The 22,263-nt window shown below is 44.7% G+C and overlaps 1 protein-coding gene across 10 annotated transcripts in view; it reads left to right on the plus strand.

Annotated features, from left to right (window-relative positions):
• The window catches only part of utrn (utrophin), a 392,537-nt gene that overhangs the window by 343,965 nt on the left and 26,309 nt on the right, over nt 1-22,263 (plus strand). For 9 of the 10 annotated variants that reach the window (XM_046298685.1, XM_046298684.1, XM_046298687.1 and 6 more), the window contains 5 exons: nt 3,064-3,175; nt 10,781-10,917; nt 17,246-17,284; nt 17,664-17,729; nt 18,711-18,776. In XM_046298685.1, the coding sequence (XP_046154641.1) occupies nt 3,064-3,175; nt 10,781-10,917; nt 17,246-17,284; nt 17,664-17,729; nt 18,711-18,776 (420 nt within the window). The remainder of the gene's footprint in view (nt 1-3,063; nt 3,176-10,780; nt 10,918-17,245; nt 17,285-17,663; nt 17,730-18,710; nt 18,777-22,263) is intronic. The other variant, XM_046298690.1, reaches the window with a different exon arrangement.

Here is a 22,263-nt window from a genome sequence, read left to right on the forward strand (position 1 = left end):
ACACACACACACACACACACACACACACACACACACACACACACACACACACACACACACACACACACACACACACACACACACACACACACACACACACACACACACACACACACACACACACACACACACACACACACACACACACACACAAGGGACATCCACTGTGTACTGTGGGTTAGGGTCTCAGACTCTCACGTCTGTCTGTCTGTCTGTCTCCGTCTCACACACCACCTGTTGATATAATGTCAGAATAGTTCAATAGAATCACCCTCTTATGATTAAACAGACATCAGATGTCCACATACTATACACAATATTGTTTTGAGGGTATGACATCAGTCACAGTATTATTATGTGAGCAAAATGAGACGCAACATCATGCTAACCAGAGCCTAGTGTCTAGTGTAATGTTTATTATCTCTGGTCCTCGCTAAGTAGTTACACCAGCTAGAGAATGTCTTGAGACAAGTACCAGCAGACATTTGACAGAACACAAGCTTTTACAGGTCTGTCATTGATCCAAGGAGGGATAGAAAGAGAGGGGAATTAGGAAGAGAGACAGGGTAAGGAGGGATAGAAAGAGAGGGGAATTAGGAAGAGAGACAGGGTAAGGAGGGAGAGAAAGAGAGGGGAAGTAGGAAGAGAGACAGGGTAAGGAGGGATAGAAAGAGAGGGGAATTAGGAAGAGAGACAGGGTAAGGAGGGAGAGAAAGAGAGGGGAAGTAGGAAGAGAGACAGGGTAAGGAGGGAGAGAAAGAGAGGGGAAGTAGGAAGAGAGACAGGGTAAGGAGGGATAGAAAGAGAGGGGAATTAGGAAGAGAGACAGGGTAAGGAGGGAGAGAAAGAGAGGGGAAGTAGGAAGAGAGACAGGGTAAGGAGGGAGAGAAAGAGAGGGGAAGTAGGAAGAGAGACAGGGTAAGGAGGGATAGCAAGAGAGGGGAAGTAGGAAGAGAGACAGGGTAAGGAGGGAGAGAGAGAGGGGAAGTAGGAAGAGAGACAGGGTAAGGAGGGAGAGAAAGAGAGGGGAAGTAGGAAGAGAGACAGGGTAAGGAGGGAGAGAGAGAGAGAGAGAGAGAGAGAGAGAGAGAGAGAGAGAGAGAGAGAGAGAGAGAGAGAGAGAGAGAGAGAGAGAGAGAGAGAGAGAGAGAGAGAGAGAGAGAGAGAGAGAGAGAGAGAGAGAGAGAGAGAGAGAGAGAGAGAGAGAGAGAGAGAGAGAGAGAGAGAGAGAGAGAGAGAAAGTTGAACACATTTGGATTGAATAGTGTTGCACAGGTTAGACTTGAGGCTCCCAATGGCCAACAACGTGTTGTAAAGCAGAGCTGGTTTTCCAGACAATGGGATATTACGAAGTAGTATATACACTGAGTGTACAAAACATTAGGAACACCTGCTGTTTCCATGACATAGACTGATCAGGTATGTCCAGGTGAAAGCTATGATCCCTTATTGATGTCACTTGTTAAATCCACTTCAATCAGTGTAGCTGAAGGGGCGGAGACAGGAGAAGTTTTTAAGCCTTGAGACAATTATGTGTGCCATTCAGAAGGTGAATGGGCAAGACAACATATTTGAACAATGTATGGTAGTTGGTGCACTCAACAGTTTCCCTTGTGTATCAAGAATTGTCCACCACCCAAGAGGCATCCAGCCAACTAGACACAACTGTGGGAAGGATTGGAGTCAACATGGGCCAGCATCCCTGTGGAATGCTTTAGACACCTTGTAGAGTCCATGCCCCAACGAATCAAGGCTGTTCTGAGGGCAAATGGGGGGGGGGTGCAAATTGATATTAGGAAGGTGTTCTTAATGTTTTGTACACTCAGTGTAGATCCCATAGTCATTCATTAGTGGTTGTCTGTGTCAGCGCTAATGAAAGATGTCTGTGTAGTAATACGCTGCATGTTGCTGTGTAATGGGGCGTGGGACGTGGGTTGTACTGTGCCCCTACTGTCTGATGTATCGCTGTGGGCTCTGTCATCAATCAGATTACCTTAGAGAGAGACTTCTCTCAACGAGCTGTATGAGGCCATAGCTAACAAGAAAATGCTCATCCATAAGCAGCGCTCCTAGTGGCCTGGGACATTAATGCAGGCAAACTTAAATCCGTTTTACCTCATTTCTACCAGCAAGAACAGACTGGAATATTTTCCGAGATTCATCTAAGGGCATTGAGGAGTATACCACCTCATTCACCGGCTTCATCAATAAGTGACGACGTCGTCCCCACAGTGACTGTACGTACCTATCCCAACCAGAAGCCTTGGATTTACAGGCAACATCCGCACCAAGCTAAAGGCTAGTGCTGCCGCTTTCAAGGAGCGGGACACTAATCCAGACGCTTATAATAAATCCCGCTATGCCCTGTTGTATTCGGCGCATGTGACAAATAAAATTTGATTTGATTATATTGCCTGAATTAGGCCCATCTCAAAAGAATCTTTTATATTCTGTTTTGAGCACGATGATGAGGTGCATTGGGATAGAGCTGCAGGTGGCATTCTGAATTTTAGACTGTGGGTTTGGGTGTGTATGTGTCCTTCATTTTGAAATTCACGGAGAAAGTGGTGACAGAACATCGGTAGCTCCGTGTGAGGCCCTGGAATAGCTCAGATGAGAGCAGCGCAGGACACACATGGGATGCATGCAAGAGAAATGGAGAAATCTGCACGATGCGCTCATCACTCTCATTCTCTTGTTTCTCCACTCTGTCTCCATCGCGATCGAAACAAAGTGGCTATTTTCACGTCTGAGGAATTTAGAGAAAAGTGTCAGCCTATTTCAAACACACCTCCTTGTTATTGCGTTTCCATTTTTGCTTTTGGATTGCATTCAATAGCGTCTATGAATCACATGATTATGAAGGCATATGTATGAAAGCGTGTATTCATATTTTAAATGTTGTTCTGTCTTTGTGATGTACTTGTCTATTAATGTTCTGTATTATGTAATGTATCATGTTTTGTGTGGACCCCAGGAAGAGTAGCTGCTGCTTTAGCAGTAACTAATGGGGATCCTAATAAAATACTAATACTATCCATCTCCCCCTCCCATCATCCCTAGGTATCGCAGTCTGAAGCACTTTAACTATGACGTGTGTCAGAGCTGCTTCTTCTCTGGACGAACCGCCAAGGGACACAAGCTCAACTACCCCATGGTGGAGTACTGCACGCCGGTGAGGCACACACACACACACACACACACACACACACACACACACACACACACACACACACACACACACACACACACACACACACACACACACACACACACACACACACACACACACACACACACACACACACACACACACACACACACACGTCTGTGCCACCTTATTCTTCAGGAACCCGGAGCGCAAATTGGATTCAACCGAGCGAACAGTAAAAGACTTCTGTTCTTTGAGCTGTTTATAATTTCTGAAAGGCATTTTTCCAACACTGTTTCAGGTGAGAGAGGGAGGGTGGGGATTTGCAGAAATTGAACAGTCTTCTCTTTTTACATTAGTAGAGCTCACGCACAGCGTCGAAATATTGCTGAATGTCACACTTCGACTGGTCGGGAATATGTTTATTTTCTTTGGGTGATTTAATTTAGTTTTTCAATCTGCAAATTTGATAGCCTGGATATTGATGCAGACCGCCAGCCATGAGGAACAGCAATCACTCCTGTCCTGGCTGTGTAATGCTAACTGCCTTTAGTGACTGTGGGATGAAAACATTATACAAGTCATGTTTAAGCATGGGCAAATAATATTATAGCTTTCAGTTATGAAGCAGAAAGTCAAACTGCAATGTCAGACTTCCATACACAATCTGGCCTTTCTGTTTCTGATGTAGCCCCATTTCAGACAGATGATATGGTATATCACCTGTAAAAAAATGTAGGCAATGTTAATAGGACCCCCTTTCAAACAACTCCTTATTTATCACTGAAATGCAGGTATACCCCTTTTAAACATATCAGTGGGTAACTGGCAAATTGGGAGGGGTGGGGTCAGAGAGTGTTGTTAAACAATGAGGGCTGGTTGCATTTCAAATTAGGGTGGTGTAAAACAATTTATTAATTTACCTGCAAAACAGTAGAGAACCATTCACACAGACCTGATACCTGTATTTTGGTTAGAGGGTCTGTGAAAATACAGGAATCGTGACTAGGTCTTTAGGTGGGTTTTATTTGTCCTTTTTCTCTTCCACCTACACCTTTCAGATATTTTTTTATTTTTTTTTATTTCACCTTTATTTAACCAGGTAGGCTAGTTGAGAACAAGTTCTCATTTGCAACTGCGACCTGGCCAAGATAAAGCATAGCAGTGTGAACAGACAACACAGAGTTACACATGGAGTAAACAATTAACAAGTCAATAACACAGTAGGAAAAAAAATGGGCAGTCTATATACAATGTGTGCAAAAGGCATGAGGAGGTAGGCGAATAATACAATTTTGCAGATTAACACTGGAGTGATAAATGATCAGATGGTCATGTACAGGTAGAGATATTGGTGTGCAAAAGAGCAGAAAAGTAAATAAATAAAAAACAGTATAAAAACAGTATGGGGATGAGGTAGGTGAACATGGATGGGCTATTTACCAATAGACTATGTACAGCTGCAGTGATCGGTTAGCTGCTCGGATAGCTGATGTTTGAAGTTGGTGAGGGAGATAAAAGTCTCCAACTTCAGCGATTTTTGCAGTTCGTTCCAGTCACAGGCAGCAGAGTACTGGAACGAAAGGCGGCCAAATGAGGTGTTGGCTTTAGGGATGATCAGTGAGATACACCTGCTGGAGCGCGTGCTGCGGATGGGTGTTGCCATCATGACCAGTGAACTGAGATAAGGCGGAGCTTTACCTAGCATGGACTTGTAGATGACCTGGAGCCAGTGGGTCTGGCGACGAATATGTAGTGAGGGCAAGCCGACTAGAGCATACAAGTCGCAGTGGTGGGTGGTATAAGGTGCTTTAGTGACAAAACGGATGGCACTGTGATAGACTGCATCCAGTCTGCTGAGCAGAGCGCCGGAAGCCATTTTGTAGATGACATCGCCGAAGTCGAGGATCGGTAGGATAGTCAGTTTTACTAGGGTAAGCTTGGCGGCATGAGTGAAGGAGGCTCTAGTAGCAGGCATGGTAAATTAGTGAGATTTCAGTCTGTGTATGAAAGGGACATTAGTGTAAGCAATGTAAATGGGTAAGTATGAAATGGTGGATTCTTGGCCGCCTGATCCATTTCACTGGAGAAGACCGAACAAAACAGTGAGGTCACGCCGCTGATTCTCTCACTGTTGCTTCAGAACCACAGGCCACTTTGAGGAATAAATACTTTATTACACACCATGTGTTGAATAGAGATAGTCTTTTATTGAATGAAATCAAACTGATTTCCTCAGAGAAATAAGCCCCTCTCTAAAACAATAACACATTTACAGCACCCTCTCTTCCACACAGAACAAAACACATTTTGATGTTACATTAATGTCTCCAAAATTGATAAAGTACATATTAATACTGAGGCCTAGGACCATAACCTGATTTAGGAGGTAAAGATCAATATGATGCTGTGTAAAATGTCAGCTGCTGGTCCCATTGCGGTCATTTTAGAAACATTGTCAGTTTCTCATATCGGTCCCACTGTTTATTTGATGTGCACGATATTGGTTTTTCATTTCATTGTTGTATTACTTTTTCTTTTGATTGTTCCCACATTGCTAGTATTAATTATTGAGCAAAAACATGGTAGAATAAATTGTGTGCTGTGGTCTATTCGTCCCTCCGAAGTAGTTGTTTGGGCACAAGTTTGACAAGTCTCACTATTGTGATTTTACAGACTCTTCTCTGGCACAGTAGCCAACCTGCCACAACACACTATTCAAGCGCCACACACAAACACTGCTCAAGTACTGAGATCTCTCCCAGTTCAATTCAAGGGCTTTATTGGCATGGGAAACGTGTTAACATTGCCAAAGCAAGTGAGGTAGATAATATACGAAAGTGAAATAAACAATAAAAATGAACAGTAAACATTACACATACAGAAGTTTCAAAAGAATAAAGACATTACAAATGTCATATTATGTATATATACAGTTTTGTAACGGTGTGCAAATGGTTAAAGTACAAAAGGGAAAATAAATCAACATAATGGGTTGTATTTACAATGGTGTTTGTTCTTCACTGGTTGACCTTTTCTTGTGGCAACAGGTCACAAATCTTGCTTCTGTGATGGCACACTGTGGAATTTCATCCAGTAGATATGGGAATTGTCAAAATTGGGTTTGCTTTCAAATCCTTTGTGGATCTGTGTAATCTGAGGGAAATATGTGTCTCTAATATGGTCATACATTGGGCAGGAGGTTAGGAAGTGCATCTCAGTTTCCACCTCATTTTGTGGGCAGTGTGCACATAGCCTGTCTTCTCTTGAGAGCCATGTCTGCCTACGGAGGCCTTTCTCAATAGCAAGGCTATGCTCACTGAGTCTGTACATAGTCAAAACTTTCCTTAAGTTTGGGTCAGTCACAGTGGTCAGATATTCTGCCGCTGTGTACTCTCTGTTTAGGGCCAAATAGAATTCTAGTTTGCTCTGTTTTTTTGTTAATTCTTTCCAATGTGTTAAGTAATTATATTTTTGTTTTCTCATGATTTGGTTGGGTCTAATTGTGTTGCTGTCCTGGGGCTCTGTGGGGTGTGTTTGTGAACAGAGCCCCAGGACCAGCTTGCTTAGGGGACGCTTCTCCAGGTTCATCTCTCTGTAGGTGATGGCTTTGTTATGGAAGGTTTGGGAATCGCTTCACTTTAGGTGGTTGTAGAATTGAACAACTCTTTTCTGGATTTTGATCATTAGTGGGTATCGGCCTAATTCTGCTCTGCATGCATTATTTGGTGTTCTACGTTGTACACGGAGGATATTTTTGCAGAATTCTGCATGCAGAGTCTCAATTTGGTGTTTGTCCCATTTTGTGAAATCTTGGTTTTTGATTTTGTGAAATCTTGTCTATTGATCTGTTGCTCCTGTGTGAAGTTTTGGGGCTGCGTTTGAGAACGATGTCCTTTAGGGTCTGGGCAAAGGTGGGCACTGCTGCCTTGTAGAGGTGGACCTGGTCTTAGAGGCTGTTCAAGTCCAGGGTGGAGTGATGGGCCAGGAAAACATTTGTTTTTGAGGCACAGTCACGGGAAATACTTGTGTTTACCCGCTGTATTGTGGCAGGGTGGAAGTCTTTTCAATCACTCCCTTCAGTGCTGTGGCCACCCTTTCCTTCTGTGTTCTCAGGTCGTTTGTGCCTGTGTATATTATTATGTGGCTAGGTGAACCTAGTTGGTCCTCAGAAGGTCTAGGGTGCGCTGGATGTTTGGACACCAGAGTTTAGACACACTGTGTTTGGGGAAAAGTTTTTCTTTCTTGTATATATTTCCCATTTGAGTCCATAAGGAGAACCATTTGTGTCTTGTATAATATATGCCATTTATATGCCATTTAGCAGACGCTTTTATCCAAAGCGACTTACAGTCATGTGTGCATACATTCTACGTATGGGTGGTCCCGGGGATCGAACCCACTACCCTGGCGTTACAAGCGCCATGCTCTACCAACTGAGCTACAGAAGGACCGTATATGTATATGTCCTCAGTGTGTGTGGGGGGGTTTGTCTTAAGGGCTATCAGGGTGGCACCCCCCCTGGTGCTCAGAGGGGGTGAGAGCCTCTGGGCTTGGGGTACTTCATTTGTCTGTTCTGCTGTGATTTTGACGCTATGGTCAGGGTCTGGTGTGGACTGTTCTGCTGTGATGTCGAGACTTTTGTCGGGTGCTGAGTTGGGCTCTTCTGCTTGCTTCTCTGTGGGGGTGGCCACCTCTCTAGTGGGTTGTTCTCTGTCACACGCCATCCCCCTCAACCTCTCCTCCAGCAGTCTGATCCTCTCCTCTAGTGCTCTGTTCTGCTCCTGCTCCTGCTCTTTCTCCTGTTGAAGTTGTCTCACCACTGTCCAGAGTGCAGATATGTCTCTCTCCACCTCCAGCACTCCGGGTCTGGTTAAGAGAGTGTTGTTGTGCTGGACTGTTGTCTGGGTCTGTGCTGACTGAAGTGTAATCACCTGCTGTTCCAGCTCCACATGCCTTACCTCCAGCTGGGTAAATATATCCTTCATTTCAATGAGAGGGTAGTACTCTGTGCTGGGGGGTTGACTTTCCGCTGGGGGTGGCTCGTCTGTGGGGTTATATAATGAAGAGGTCTGGTCTGACCCGCCCGGGGTGGAGTTATCTTTCTCAAGGGAGACCTTCTCCTGCTGGGCTAATTTTTTGATTAGGTGAAAGTCCAGCTGAAACTGTTTGGGGTTGCCCTGTACCATTACTGTTCCAGACATATAGAGATTTATATTAGCTGACTCAGAGTCCTCATTGTCAAGTATCCTGAGTTTCCACCCCTTGTTAACGTCTCTGGGATCGTTCGGGACGCTAGCGTCCCACCTCGCCAACAGCCAGTGAAATTGCAGGGCGCCAAATTCAAAACAACAGAAATCTCATAATTAAAATTCCTCAACCATACAAGTATTTTACACCATTTTAAAGATACACTTCTCCTTAATCCAACCACAGTGTCCGATTTCAAAAAGGATTTTCGGCAAAAGCAGAACATATCATTATGTTAGGTCAGCAACTGGTCACAGAAAGCATTCAGCCATTTTCCAACTAAAGAGAGGTGTCACAAAAAGCAGAAGTATAGCTAAAATGAATCACTAACCTTTGACGATCTTCATCAGATGACACTCCCAGGACTCAATGTTACACAATACATGTATGCTTTGTTCGATCAAGTTCATATTTATATCCAAAAACCTCAGTTTACATTGGTGCCATGTTCAGAAATGCCACCAAAACATCAGGAGAAATTGCAGAGAGCCACATCAAATAACAGAAACACTAATCGTAAACTTTGATGAAAGATACATGTTTTACATAGAATTAAAGATAAACTTGCTCTTAATGCAACCGCCGTGTCAGATTTCAAAAAAGCTTTACGGCAAAAGCACAATATTCAATCATCTGAGAACAGCGTTCAGCCACAAAAGTAAGCCATACAGTTACCCGCCAAATTGTGGAGTCAATAAAAGTTATAAATAGTATTATAAATCTTTACTTACCTTTGCTGATCTTTATCGGAATGCACTCCCAGGATTCCCACTTCCACAAAAAATGTTTGTTTTGTTCAATTACGTCCATATTTATGTCCAAAATACCTCCGTTTTGTTCGCACGTTTAGTTCACTATTCCAAAGGCACAATGTGCGAGCGCAAAATCCATAAGAAAAGTCAAAAGAGTACCATTACAGTTTGTAGAAACATGTCAAACGATGTTTACAATCAATCCTTAGGGTCTTTTTATAATGCATGTTCAATAATATTCCAACCGGACAATAGCGTATTCATTACAGAGGAAAAAGAAGGAACGGCGCACCCACGTGACCGCGCAGTAAACAACTGTTTGGCCACAGCCTAGTCCACTTGTTGAAACACCTCTTATTCGACCCCCTTCCACAATAGAAGCCTCAAACAACTTTCTAAAGACTGTTGACATCTGCTGGAAGCCTTGGGAAGTGCAATCTGGCCCCATAGACACAGCATATTGTAAAGGCAATCACTTAAATGAAACTACAAACCTCAGATTTCCCACTTCCTGGTTGGATTTGTCTCATGTTTTCGCCTGCCATATGAGTTTTGTTATATTCACAGACATCATTCAAACAGTTTTAGAAACTTCCGAGTTTTTTATATCTAATAATACTAATAATATGCATATATTAGCATCTGGGACAGAGTAGCAGGCAGTTTACTCTGGGCACCTTATTCATCCAAGCTACTCAATACTGCCCCCCTGTCACCAAGACGTTAACACCCTCTCTCTTAACAAAGGGGTAGTGTGCTAATATAGCACTGTGCCATGCCAGGGGATGGTTTGTGTGGAGGATAAGGTTGCTGATGTTCCCAAAAAGTGTCTCTTGATTTTCCATAAGGAGCTTTATTTTGTAATCTATGCTTGCCTTATCATTCTTTACATACACAGGGTACTGTATTTTAACAGCGGGAGGCAGCTTCTAAGGCCTCTCTATTTGGTTGGAGTAGACTGTTTGACTCTCCTGCCATTGTTGGGCTAAAGGCTTTGACACCTCTCACTTGACATGTCAGTGCTAATTGAAGCTGTATCAAGCTTGGCAGCCTTATGTTAGAATTCAGTCCTTATAACGTAATGTGGAAATAAAATATAGTTTCAAGACTAAACATTACTCACTCATTTCCAGGTTGGATGGTGTTTTCAGGTTTCTGTTGTTTTCCAGAGAATTTGCTGTATAGAATAATAATCCTTGGTAGTTGTAAACCTTCCAGGTGATTCCGTAATTCCGTCCAAAATCAGCATCCTGTATATGTTCCTGACAAAAAATCTAAGTTTATTCTCTCCCTCTCCCTCTCTCTCTCACTCTCTCTCTCACTCTCTCAGGATGTGTTGTGTTCTACATATTAGCTAAAAGCCATATGAAATCAATAGACTGTGTGTTCCTTTGCGTCACAGTGTCTTTATGTGTGTTCCCCTGCTTAGGTGTGTGTTTGTGGAAGTTGAATCTCCCTAGCTGTTCCCTGAATCCTAGGAAGAATAGGCCCTCTTTAGGTCAGGGCACCGTGATAATAGGACTTTCACTGGCAAAGCAGAATCCGCCACTTTCTTAGAAGATGCGTTTTCTAATGAACTAATGAACTCCTTCTTACAAAATGTCTCATCCCTTTCTCACTCTTCCAGACTACTTCGGGTGAGGACATGCGTGATTTCACCAAGGTGCTGAAAAACAAGTTCCGCTCCAAGAAGTACTTTGCCAAGCACCCCCGGCTGGGCTACTTACCGGTCCAGACGTTTCTAGAAGGAGACAATATGGAGACGTAGGTACCTGGGAGGAAGGGGGTCGTTGTGTTGCCTGGGTGAGCCCTCTGTCAACACTAATTTCCTCTCCCTGTCTGTAGACTGTTATACCCCCTGGAAGACTCAGGCCATATATCTCCTGTGTTGCACAGAGCTGCTGCTCTGCTCTGGAGTGAGTCCGTCTCGATTTTTCACCAGTCGCCTGCTCGGACACACATAAATCCTCAGTAATGGTGTTTAACTAGCGTTACAGATTATGCAGATGCTAGTGGAGGGTGGTGAGTGCCCCCCTCTTGAGGTGTGAGTTATGTCCCCTTCTATGATCTGAACCTTCTCTGTCTCTATATACTAACAGCTCCCTAGAACATGTCTCCCTCTCTCTCCACATCTCAATATCTCACCCTCTGCTTTTTGCTATATCTTCTGTCTCAGTATCTTTCCATGTTTGTGCATCTCTCCTTCTCTCTTTCTCTCTCCCTCTCTCTCCCTCTATTTATTTATTTTTGTGTTTCTCTCTCTGTTTCTCTCTCTGTTTCTCTCTCTCTCGCTCTCTCTCTCTCTGTTTCTCTCTCTCTCTGTTTCTCGCTCTCTCTCTCTCTCCCCTTCTACTTCTACTTGAGTTGCACAAGTGAATATTAAAAACAAACTGTGAATCCAACCTTACCCCAAAGAAGTTACTCACACACACACACACACACACACACACACACACACACACACACACACACACACACACACACACACACACACACACACACACACACACACACACACACACACACACACACACACACACACACACACACACACACACACACACACAGTTCAGATGTCCACTCCTCAGATAGACTGGCCCACTTCATTCCTCTCCTCTCTCCGTTCTGCTTTCCTCCCGCTATCCCTGCAGCAGTGTCTCCCTGACAGATCCCTTTTAAAAGGTGGGAAATGGTAGAGATATTCCTTAAAAAGCTGCTATGACATGGAGACTTGGTTGGAGAAATATGACTATTCCATGACATTCATTTTCCACTTTTCTTCTCCCGCCTGACTTCTCTACCATCCACAAACTGCTGGAAGTCTGGTACAATACAGGCAGTTTTACAGCAGAAACTTATTGCACTGAGTCTGCAATTCTTACTTTTAAGCCCACACAATGACACACACATGCACACACACACACATACATACATACATACATACACACACAAACATACACACACACAGAAACACACTGACATTCAGTGTGTGGAGATAGTGAATCAGGCCATCTCTGAGAGAGGAAGGGAGGGAGAAAAAAAGCCACACCTGTTCTATTCAGCGCATGTGATAAATATAATTTGATTTGATCTCTCACTCTCTCATGCCCCCTCTCTCTTCTTCTTTCATTACACGCCAAATAGGATTTCTGATTAGACACAGAGACACGTGTTAATGTGAAAGACGTGTCTGAGCCTCCTAGCTTGGTGTGTTATGTGCTGTTCACCTCCGTATTTGGAAGAGTTCAGGATAATACTGTCTACTGCTTTAACTCTAGCAGGGAGACTGATGAGTTTAGGTGTTGTGTGGATTGGAGTTTGTGCTTTTGGGGACTCGTCTTAAAACACATTAACTCAGACTTCCTCTTTCACTCTCTCTTTCTCTCTCCATCTTTATCTCATTGTTTTGATTTGATTTAGGTGGAGTCAATAACACAGCACAGATATAGACACATTCTGAAGAGACATTCGCACACACACTTCTGTCAAACTGAGTGGAAAGCCCTAGCGGAGGATGTGGTAGCGAGCGAGGGCTAATGATATTCCCCTCCGAACATATGGCGATGTTTCCCTGTTCCCAGCACCACCTCTGTCTGTCTGTCTGTCTCTGACAGGAGGCATGAAAAGGTGTCAAAGTGCACAGGTGTTCTTAAGCCCCCTGATAGAGGAGTGGAGGGGAGGAAAGAGTGTCAGGGCGGCTTGTCCTTCAAGAATATTGAGGTGCACTGGCATAGAAGTGTGTACAGGAAAAAGGTACAATATACTGTATGACACAATACAACATCCTGTAAACCATACCGATGAGGGCAGCGTTTTACTCAACACAACTCGGTACCACGTAGGCTCGTTGTTGCTCCAGCAACATCTCTCTATTGGATCAGAATTGGCATCACAATATATTCTGCACTCTGCACACACAGTGTCATCTCATCAAGGCTTTGCAAATCAAAATTGCCCATCCTTCCCCTTAACTTTAAAACTCTGTGTTTCGCTGTCTCTCAGTGTCTGTCCAAGGTCCATTACCGTTGGCTCTACTGTTGTCTTTGTACCTCCCAGTCAGCCCCTTCCCCTGATACAATAATACCCACACAGACACTCTCTGCCTGCCAGGAACATAGTTCAATGCAGAGACGTGTGAAAAACTCTACCAGAAAATAGTTATGACACCGTTTGAAAGACAAATGCCCTCCACACACTTTGTAAAGAAAATGATTTAGTCAGAAATAGACTCGTAAATGTATTATGTGAGGTACATAAATCTACATGTTTGCTTTTTGTCTGTCATGTGATTATTGTACAATGCAAAAGATCTATAATGTTGACATGATAATATGAGTCCTATTGAAGGCTGCTTGCTCCGTTGACCAGGTCCAGGGAGGTAGGATGTAGTTGGACTTGTCTTTGGCCCACTGCCATCCCACAGGCCCAGGGAGGTAGGATGTAGTTGGACTTGTCTTTGGCCCACTGCCATCCCACAGGCCCAGGGAGGTAGGATGTAGTTGGACTTGTCTTTGGCCCACTGCCATCCCACAGGCCCAGGGAGGTAGCATGTAGTTGGACTTGTCTTTGGCCCACTGCCATCCCACAGGCCCAGGGAGGTAGGATGTAGTTGGACTTGTCTTTGGCCCACTGCCATCCCACAGGCCCAGGGAGGTAGGATGTAGTTGGACTTGTCTTTGGCCCACTGCCATCCCACAGGCCCAGGGAGGTAGGATGTAGTTGGACTTGTCTTTGGCCCACTGCCATCCCACAGGCCCAGGGAGGTAGGATGTAGTTGGACTTGTCTTTGGCCCACTGCCATCCCACAGGCCCAGGGAGGTAGGATGTAGTTGGACTTGTCTTTGGCCCACTGCCATCCCAGGGGAAAGTCAACTCTTTAGGCTCAACATCACTGCCTCTCCAGGAACCTTACTTCTGCTACCCTTTCTGACTGCACTCGCAACAGCAACATTTTTTCAGAGCTAAACGCTCCCAAGGTCTCCCTCTCTCGCTTCCTCCCTCACTCTCTTCATTTTTTTCACAAGAGTGCACCCATCCGGAGGTTACAACACCCCTGGCTCAGCCTGTCGTGAGGAAAAGAAGAAACTTGAAGAGCTCAGCACAGCAGTGTATGGCTTTAAACAAATCAACTCAAACCCTGGTTGGTGCTGCTCTCAGGTGAAAAAGCCCACTTCCTAATGGCACCAGTTGACGGGGCTGCACAAAGTGGTAGCTCACCGCAGACAGCAGCCCAAAACAGCTGAATCTCTCCCTCCCTGAGGGATCTGGTGCAGTAGGAGTCTCCTCGCGGGCAAAGAAGTGACGACTACTGCTTTCTTTCCCACTGCGAGAGACACTGATCCACGATGCAGCGCTTTGTTTTACTGTCTCCACTTTCACATTGCGAACAAAAACACCAACATCAGAGCACCCAAGCCATTATCTAAACATCCTCTCCATTTCCAAAATAACAAGATGCTTCTCTTCCTATCACATCTATATTCAGCAACCGTTCTTTCTCGCTATATTAAATTCATTTTTCTTTCCCAAGGTGTTTCATCTGTTTGCGCTGTGCAGTACAACTCTGAATGTTTAGAAATAGATTTTCATTTTGAAGACTGCACATGAAATGACACTGTAATAAGTGAAAGACAGATTGAATATGATCTCTTGATCATTTTGGATTTGCTGTCAAATGTCCAGTATGCCTAATTATAGTGGTGAATGTCCTTGTAATCAGTGCAGAAACTTAAAACGCATACTTAACAACTACACTAAGTACAGGCCTGGGGCGACAAAGACTTGCTTGGGAATATTCCACTAACATTCTTTAAATAGGGACTCAATTATCACTTGGAAATGAATAGTTGAATCATTAGAAACCATTGGACCATAGCCCCAAGACTCAAGGGGAGATTCTATTTGGATGGGCTCCTAGATGCTGGTCTAAGGCCAGTTTTCCCGAATAATGGTAAAGGTTAGGATTTGGGGTGGGCTTCTGCCTGTGTGCTACTGCTTGCCCCTGTTGTCGCCCCCTTCTGGCCATTCTAAGCATAGCCGCTGGTTGGAACCAATGGTTTGGATGTAAACTCAGGGAAAAAAAGAAATGTACTCTCACTGTCAACTGCTTTTATTTTCAGCTAAATTAACATGTGTAAATATTTGTATGAACATAACAAGTTTCAACAACTGAGACATAAACTGAACAAGTTCCACAGACATGTGCCTAACAGAAATGGAATAATGTGTCCCTGAACAAAGGGGTGGTCAAAATCAAAGTAACAGTCAGTATCTGGTGTGGCCACCAGCTGCATTAAGTACTGCAGTGTATCTCATCATGGACTGCACCAGATTTGCCAGTTCTTGCTGTGAGATGTTACCCCATTCTTCCACCAAGGCACCTGCATGTTCCCGGACATTTCTGGGGGAAATGGCCCTAGCCCTCACCCTCTGTTCCAACAGGTCCCAGACCAGCTCAATGTGATTGAGATCCGGACTCTTCGCTGGCAATGGCAGAACACTGACATTTCTGTCTTGCAGGAAATCACACACAGAACGAGCTGTATGGCTGGTGGCATTGTCGTGCTGGAGAGTCATGTCAGGATGAGCCTGCAGGAAGTGTACCACATGAGGGAGGAGGATGTCTTCCCTTTAACGCACAGCATTGAGATTGCCTGCAATGACAACAAGCTCAGTCTGATGATGCTGTGACACACCGCCCCAGACCATAACGGACCCTCCACCTCCAAATCGATTCCGCTCCAGAGTACAGGCCTCAGTGTAACACTCATTCATTCGACAATAAATGCGAATCCGACCATCACCCCTGGTGAGACAAAACCGCGACTTTTCAGAGAATAGCACTTTTTGCCAGTCCTGTCTGGTCCAGCGCCGGTGGGTTTGTGCCCATAGGTGACGTTGTTGCCGGTTACAACTGGCCTACAAGCCCCCAGTCCAGCCTCTCTCAGCCTATTGTGGACAGTCTGGGCACCGATGGAAGGATTGTGCGTTCCTGGTGTAACTCGGGCAGTTGTTGTTACCACTCTGTACCTGTCCCGCAGGTGTGATGTTCGGATGTACCGATCCTGTGCAGGTGTTGTTACACATGGTCTGCCACTGCGAGGAAGATCAGCTTTCCATCCTCTCCCTGTAGCGCTGTCTTAGGCACCTCACAGTACGGACACCGCAATTTATTGCCTTGGCCACATCTGCAGTCCTCATGCCTCCTTGCAGCATGCCTAAGGCACGTTCACGCAGATGAGCAGGGACCCGGGGCATCTTTCTTTTGGTGTTTTTCAGAGTCAGTAGAAAGGCCTCTTTAGTGTTCTACGTTTTCATAACTGTGACCTTAATTGCCTTCCGTCTGTAAGCTGTTAGTGTCCTAACGACCGTTCCACAGGTACATGTTCATTAATTGTTTATGGTTCATTGAACAAGCATGGGAAACAGTGTTTAAACCCTTTACAAAGAAAATCTGTGAAGTTATTTGGATTTTTACGAATTATCTTTGAAATACAGGGTCCTGAAAAGGGGACGTTTCTTTTTTTGCTGAGTTTATATGTAGATGACCGATAGTGTTGAAGCCACCATGCTTCCATCTTGGTACCTCCCACCATTGTAAAACATATTTTGGAAGCTATAGAAGCTACATGTATTAATGTCTACATTCGTTTTGACATTCTATTACAGACACCTTCATGCATAAGGTATATTATGTGAGCTAAACATAAAAATAAACATGAACAAATATATAAAAAACATTTTCCTTAAAGTATATATTTTTGAAATGACTCATGTTACTGTCCTCACTACAGGAAAAAAAACATAAATGAATGTAATTTTGTACTTGAAACATATATTTGAAATAGTGTAGAATTACATTCATTCCTATGGAGGACTGATCCAACTGGGGAGTACCAATATGGCCGACCATGCTTCTCACTGGCCAATACATAGCATCAGCAATCCAGGGTTTATATACATCATTGGTTGGAACCCTACCACCTGTACTCTCCTCCTGTTGCATTTGGTTCTTGACCTTGTTCATGTGATGTGGCCCTAAAGATTGTTGTCCCCTCCCTCACCTCCCTCCCTCCCTTCGTTTCTCTTACAGTCCCGTCACTCTCATCAGCATGTGTCCGGAGCAGTATGAGTGAGTATCTGCATGCCCCGCCCCAGGGAGATCAGAATGCCCCTGAACAGTCTGCCCTCCTCCCTGTCCCTGCATCCACAACTCACCCCCACTAAGCCGTCATACCGCATGTTGCCTGTCTGCCCGATTGACCAACGAACCTACCAAACTCTTCCTCCCCTTTACAGCCTCCTCTTCCTCCTAACTTCCTCTCCATCCCATTAGCAGTTCCGTAACTCATGGCCTGGCTTCCTAGATCAGCACAATCTTCTGTTGGTTCTTTGTTGATCATATTATCCTAGATTTCTAGCTGCTGATTGTTTCATTTGATTGAAGTCTTTTTGTTTGTTATTGTGTTTCATGTTGTACCCATCTCCACCCCTCCATTCCCTCTCTTCAGGCTTTCCCAGTCTCCCCAGTTCTCTCATGATGACACTCATTCCAGGATAGAGCAGTATGCTAGCAGGTACTGTACACTACCATCACACAAACCTTACACGTACTTGGTATACCAATGACTGTCTATGCCAGACTATTGTCCATTAAAGGTAGAGACAGTAGGGCTCGCCTCCCCTGCCAATTTGACTGTGCCCCCTTAGTGCCAGCCATTCCATATGCTATTCTGACATGGATCTTTCCTTCTCATTAACCATTAACCCACAGGTGAATCACTACAGCCCCTGACTGTAACCAGATAACAAGCTGCCTTGACACACACACAGCCAGACAGACTCTGTATTAACAAAGCTATCCCAATGTCAGCCTTGGGCCAGTGAAGGGATCATGTTCTCTTTGTCTTCATCTCCCTAGGAGCTATGAGGCTCCCCTCGCTCCCTCTCTTTATTACACAGCTCAATACATAGAGCCTTTCATCTGCTGGCCCAATCTAATTACCGTGGGTGGGTGTGTGTGTGTGTGTGTGTGTGTGTGTGTGTGTGTGTGTGTGTGTGTGTGTGTGTGTGTGTGTGTGTGTGTGTGTGTGTGTGTGTGTGTGTGTGTGTGTGTGTGTGTGTGTGTGTGTGTGTGTGTGTGTGTGTGTGTGTGTGTGTGTGTGAGCACCAAGGCCAGGGCCAGTAATCAACTGTGTTCCCCATCCCAACAGCATAGATCTGTCACAACACACACATACACTCCCGCCGTGCCCAATAGGATTTGACCGGTGTGGCTCCGAACCTCTCGTCCCGGCCGTGTGCAGCACTGTACCATAATCCATCTCATGTTATAACTGGGTCCCATATTGCGATGGCTGATCCCCTAGCTGTTGGGCTAAACTCTGCCTGATGTCTGCCGTCCACTCCTTATGTTATGTTACATTTCATCCATTCAGCTAGAATGGTGAACTAGCCAACAGGGGTTGCATCTGTACCAAGCAGTGTTTGGAAGGCGTTGACCCCCATGGTAACGTTTCTTAACTAATCCAACTAATGTCTGTATCTGTGTTTCTCAGGCTGGCTCAGATGGAACGCTCCAACGGTTCTCTGCCCACTGACAGCAGCTCAGCTACAGGAAGCATGTAAGTAACCATTAGTAACTGTTTCCCCACTGTCCACCTACCTGTAAGTAACCATTAGTAACTGTTTCCCCTCTGTCCACCTACCTGTAAATAACCATTAGTAACTGTTTCCCCTCTGTCCACCTACCTGTAAGTAACCATTAGTAACTGTTTCCCCTCTGTCCACCTACCTGTAAATAACCATTAGTAACTGTTTCCCCTCTGTCCACCTACCTGTAAGTAACCATTAGTAACTGTTTCCCCTCTGTCCACCTACCTGTCAGTAACCATTAGTAACTGTTTCCCCTCTGTCCACCTACCTGTCAGTAACCATTAGTAACTGTTTCCCCACTGTCCACCTGTTTCCCCACTGTCCACCTACCTGTCAGTAACCATTAGTAACTGTTTCCCCTCTGTCCACCTACCTGTAAGTAACCATTAGTAACTGTTTCCCCTCTGTCCACCTACCTGTAAGTAACCATTAGTAACTGTTTCCCCACTGTCCACCTACCTGTCAGTAACCATTAGTAACTGTTTCCCCACTGTCCACCTACCTGTCAGTAACCATTAGTAACTGTTTCCCCTCTGTCCACCTACCTGTCAGTAACCATTAGTAGCTGTTTCCACTCTGTCCACCTACCTGTCAGTAACCATTAGTAACCGTTTCCATTAGTAACTGTTTCCCCTCTATCCACCTACCTGTCAGTAACCATTAGCAACTGTTTCCCCACTGTCCACCTACCTGTCAGTAACCATTAGACTCTGTCCTCCTACCTGTCAGTAACCATTAGACTCTGTCCTCCTACCTATCAGTAACCATTAGACTCTGTCCTCCTACCTGTCAGTAACCATTAGACTCTGTCCTCCTACCTGTCAGTAACCATTAGACTCTGTCCTCCTACCTGTCAGTAACCATTAGACTCTGTCCTCCTACCTGTCAGTAACCATTAGTAACTGTTTCCCCTCTGTCCACCTACCTGGCAGTAACCATTAGTAACTGTCTCCCCTCTGTCCACCTACCTGTCAGTAACCATTAGTAACTGTTTCCCCTCTGTCCACCTACCTGTCAGTAACCATTAGTAACCATTTCCATTAGTAACTGTTTCTCCTCTGTCCTCCTACCTGTCAGTAACCATTAGACTCTGTCCTCCTACCTGTCAGTAACCATTAGACTCTGTCCTCCTACCTGTCAGTAACCATTAGTACCTGTTTCCCCTCTGTCCACCTACCTGTCAGTAACCATTAGTAACCATTTCCATTAGTAACTGTTTCCCCTCTGTCCACCTACCTGTCAGTAACCATTAGTAACTGTTTCCCCTCTGTCCTCCTACCTGTCAGTAACCATTAGACTCTGTCCTCCTACCTGTCAGTAACCATTAGTAACTGTTTCCCCTCTGTCCTCCTACCTGTCAGTAACCATTAGACTCTGTCCTCCAACCTGTCAGTAACCGTTAGTCTGTCCTCCTACCTGTCAGTAACCATTAGACTCTGTCCTCCTACCTATCAGTAACCATTAGACTCTGTCCACCTACCTGTCAGTAACCATTAGACTCTGTCCTCCTATCTGTCAGTAACCATTAGACTCTGTCCTCCTACCTGTCAGTAACCATTAGACTCTGTCCTCCTACCTATCAGTAACCATTAGACTCTGTCCTCCTACCTGTCAGTAACCATTAGACTCTGTCCTCCTACCTGTCAGTAACCATTAGACTCTGTCCTCCTACCTGTCAGTAACCATTAGACTCTGTCCTCCTACCTGTCAATAACCATTAGACTCTGTCCTCCTACCTGTCAGTAACCATTATACTCTGTCCTCCTACCTGTCAGTAACCATTAGACTCTGTCCTCCTACCTGTCAGTAACCATTAGACTCTGTCCTCCTACCTATCAGTACCCATTAGACTCTGTCCTCCTACCTGTCAGTAACCATTAGACTCTGTCCTCCTACCTGTCAGTAACCATTAGACTCTGTCCTCCTACCTGTCAATAACCATTAGACTCTGTCCTCCTACCTGTCAGTAACCATTATACTCTGTCCTCCTACCTGTCAGTAACCGTAAGACTCTGTCCTCCTACCTGTCAGTAACCATTAGACTCTGTCCTCCTACCTGTCAGTAACCATTATACTCTGTCCTCCTACCTGTCAGTAACCATTATACTCTGTCCTCCTACCTGTCAGTAACCATTAGACTCTGTCCTCCTACCTGTCAGTAACCATTAGACTCTGACCTCCTACCTGTCAGTAACCATTAGACTCTGTCCTCCTACCTGTCAGTAACCATTAGACTCTGTCCTCCTACCTGTCAGTAACCATTAGACTCTGTCCTCCTACCTGTCAATAACCATTAGACTCTGTCCTCCTACCTGTCAGTAACCATTAGACTCTGTCCTCCTACCTGTCAGTAACCGTAAGACTCTGTCCTCGTACCTTAGACTAATGGACTTCATATTGCTGTCCTCACTACCTGTGTTGTGTATGGCCCAGTGGGCTGTGGCGTTACACTACAGTACCTCGCTCACCCTGTCATAGTATATTAAAGTCTCTCTGTCCATTCATGTGTTAGCTTTGAGTGTCATGTATCAAAAATCAAATGATTATTATTGTCATTATCTGGTCTGTGGAGCGCTGATGATAGTAATTGAAGAGACGGAGAACAATAAATTGGAAAGAGGGAGGATAGAAAACAAGATGGGGAGAGGATAGAAAACAAGATGGGGGTTAGGATAGAAAACAAAATGGGGGTTAGGATAGAAAACAAGATGGGGGAGAGGATAGAAAACAAGATGGGGTTAGGATAGAAAACAAGATGGGGGTTAGGATAGAAAACAAGATGGGGGTTAGGATAGAAAACAAGATGGGGGTTAGGATAGAAAACAAGATGGGGGTTAGGATAGAAAACAAGATGGGGGTTAGGATAGAAAACAAGATGGGGGTTAGGATAGAAAACAAGATGGGTGTTAGGATAGAAAACAAGATGGGGGTTAGGATAGAAAACAAGATGGGGGTTAGGATAGAAAACAAGATGGGGTTAGGATAGAAAACAAGATGGGGGTTAGGATAGAAAACAAGATGGGGGTTAGGATAGAAAACAAGATAGGGGAGAGGATAGAAAACAAGATGGGGAGAGGATAGAAAACAAGATGGGGGAGAGGATAGAAAACAAGATGGGGAGAGGATAGAAAACAAGATGGGGGAGAGGATAGAAAACAAGATGGGGAGAGGATAGAAAACAAGATGGGGGAGAGGATAGAAAACAAGATGGGGGTTAGGATAGAAAACAAGATGAGGAGAGGATAGAAAACAAGATGAGGAGAGGATAGAAAACAAGATGGGGAGAGGATAGAAAACAAGATGGGGAGAGGATAGAAAACAAGATGGGGGAGAGGATAGAAAACAAGATGGGGGAGAGGATAGAAAACAAGATGGGGGTTAGGATAGAAAACAAGATGGGGAGAGGATAGAAAACAAGATGGGGGAGAGGATAGAAAACAAGATGGGGAGAGGATA

Source organism: Oncorhynchus gorbuscha, linkage group LG14, assembly GCF_021184085.1.
Source record: "Oncorhynchus gorbuscha isolate QuinsamMale2020 ecotype Even-year linkage group LG14, OgorEven_v1.0, whole genome shotgun sequence".
NCBI lineage: Eukaryota > Metazoa > Chordata > Actinopteri > Salmoniformes > Salmonidae > Oncorhynchus > Oncorhynchus gorbuscha.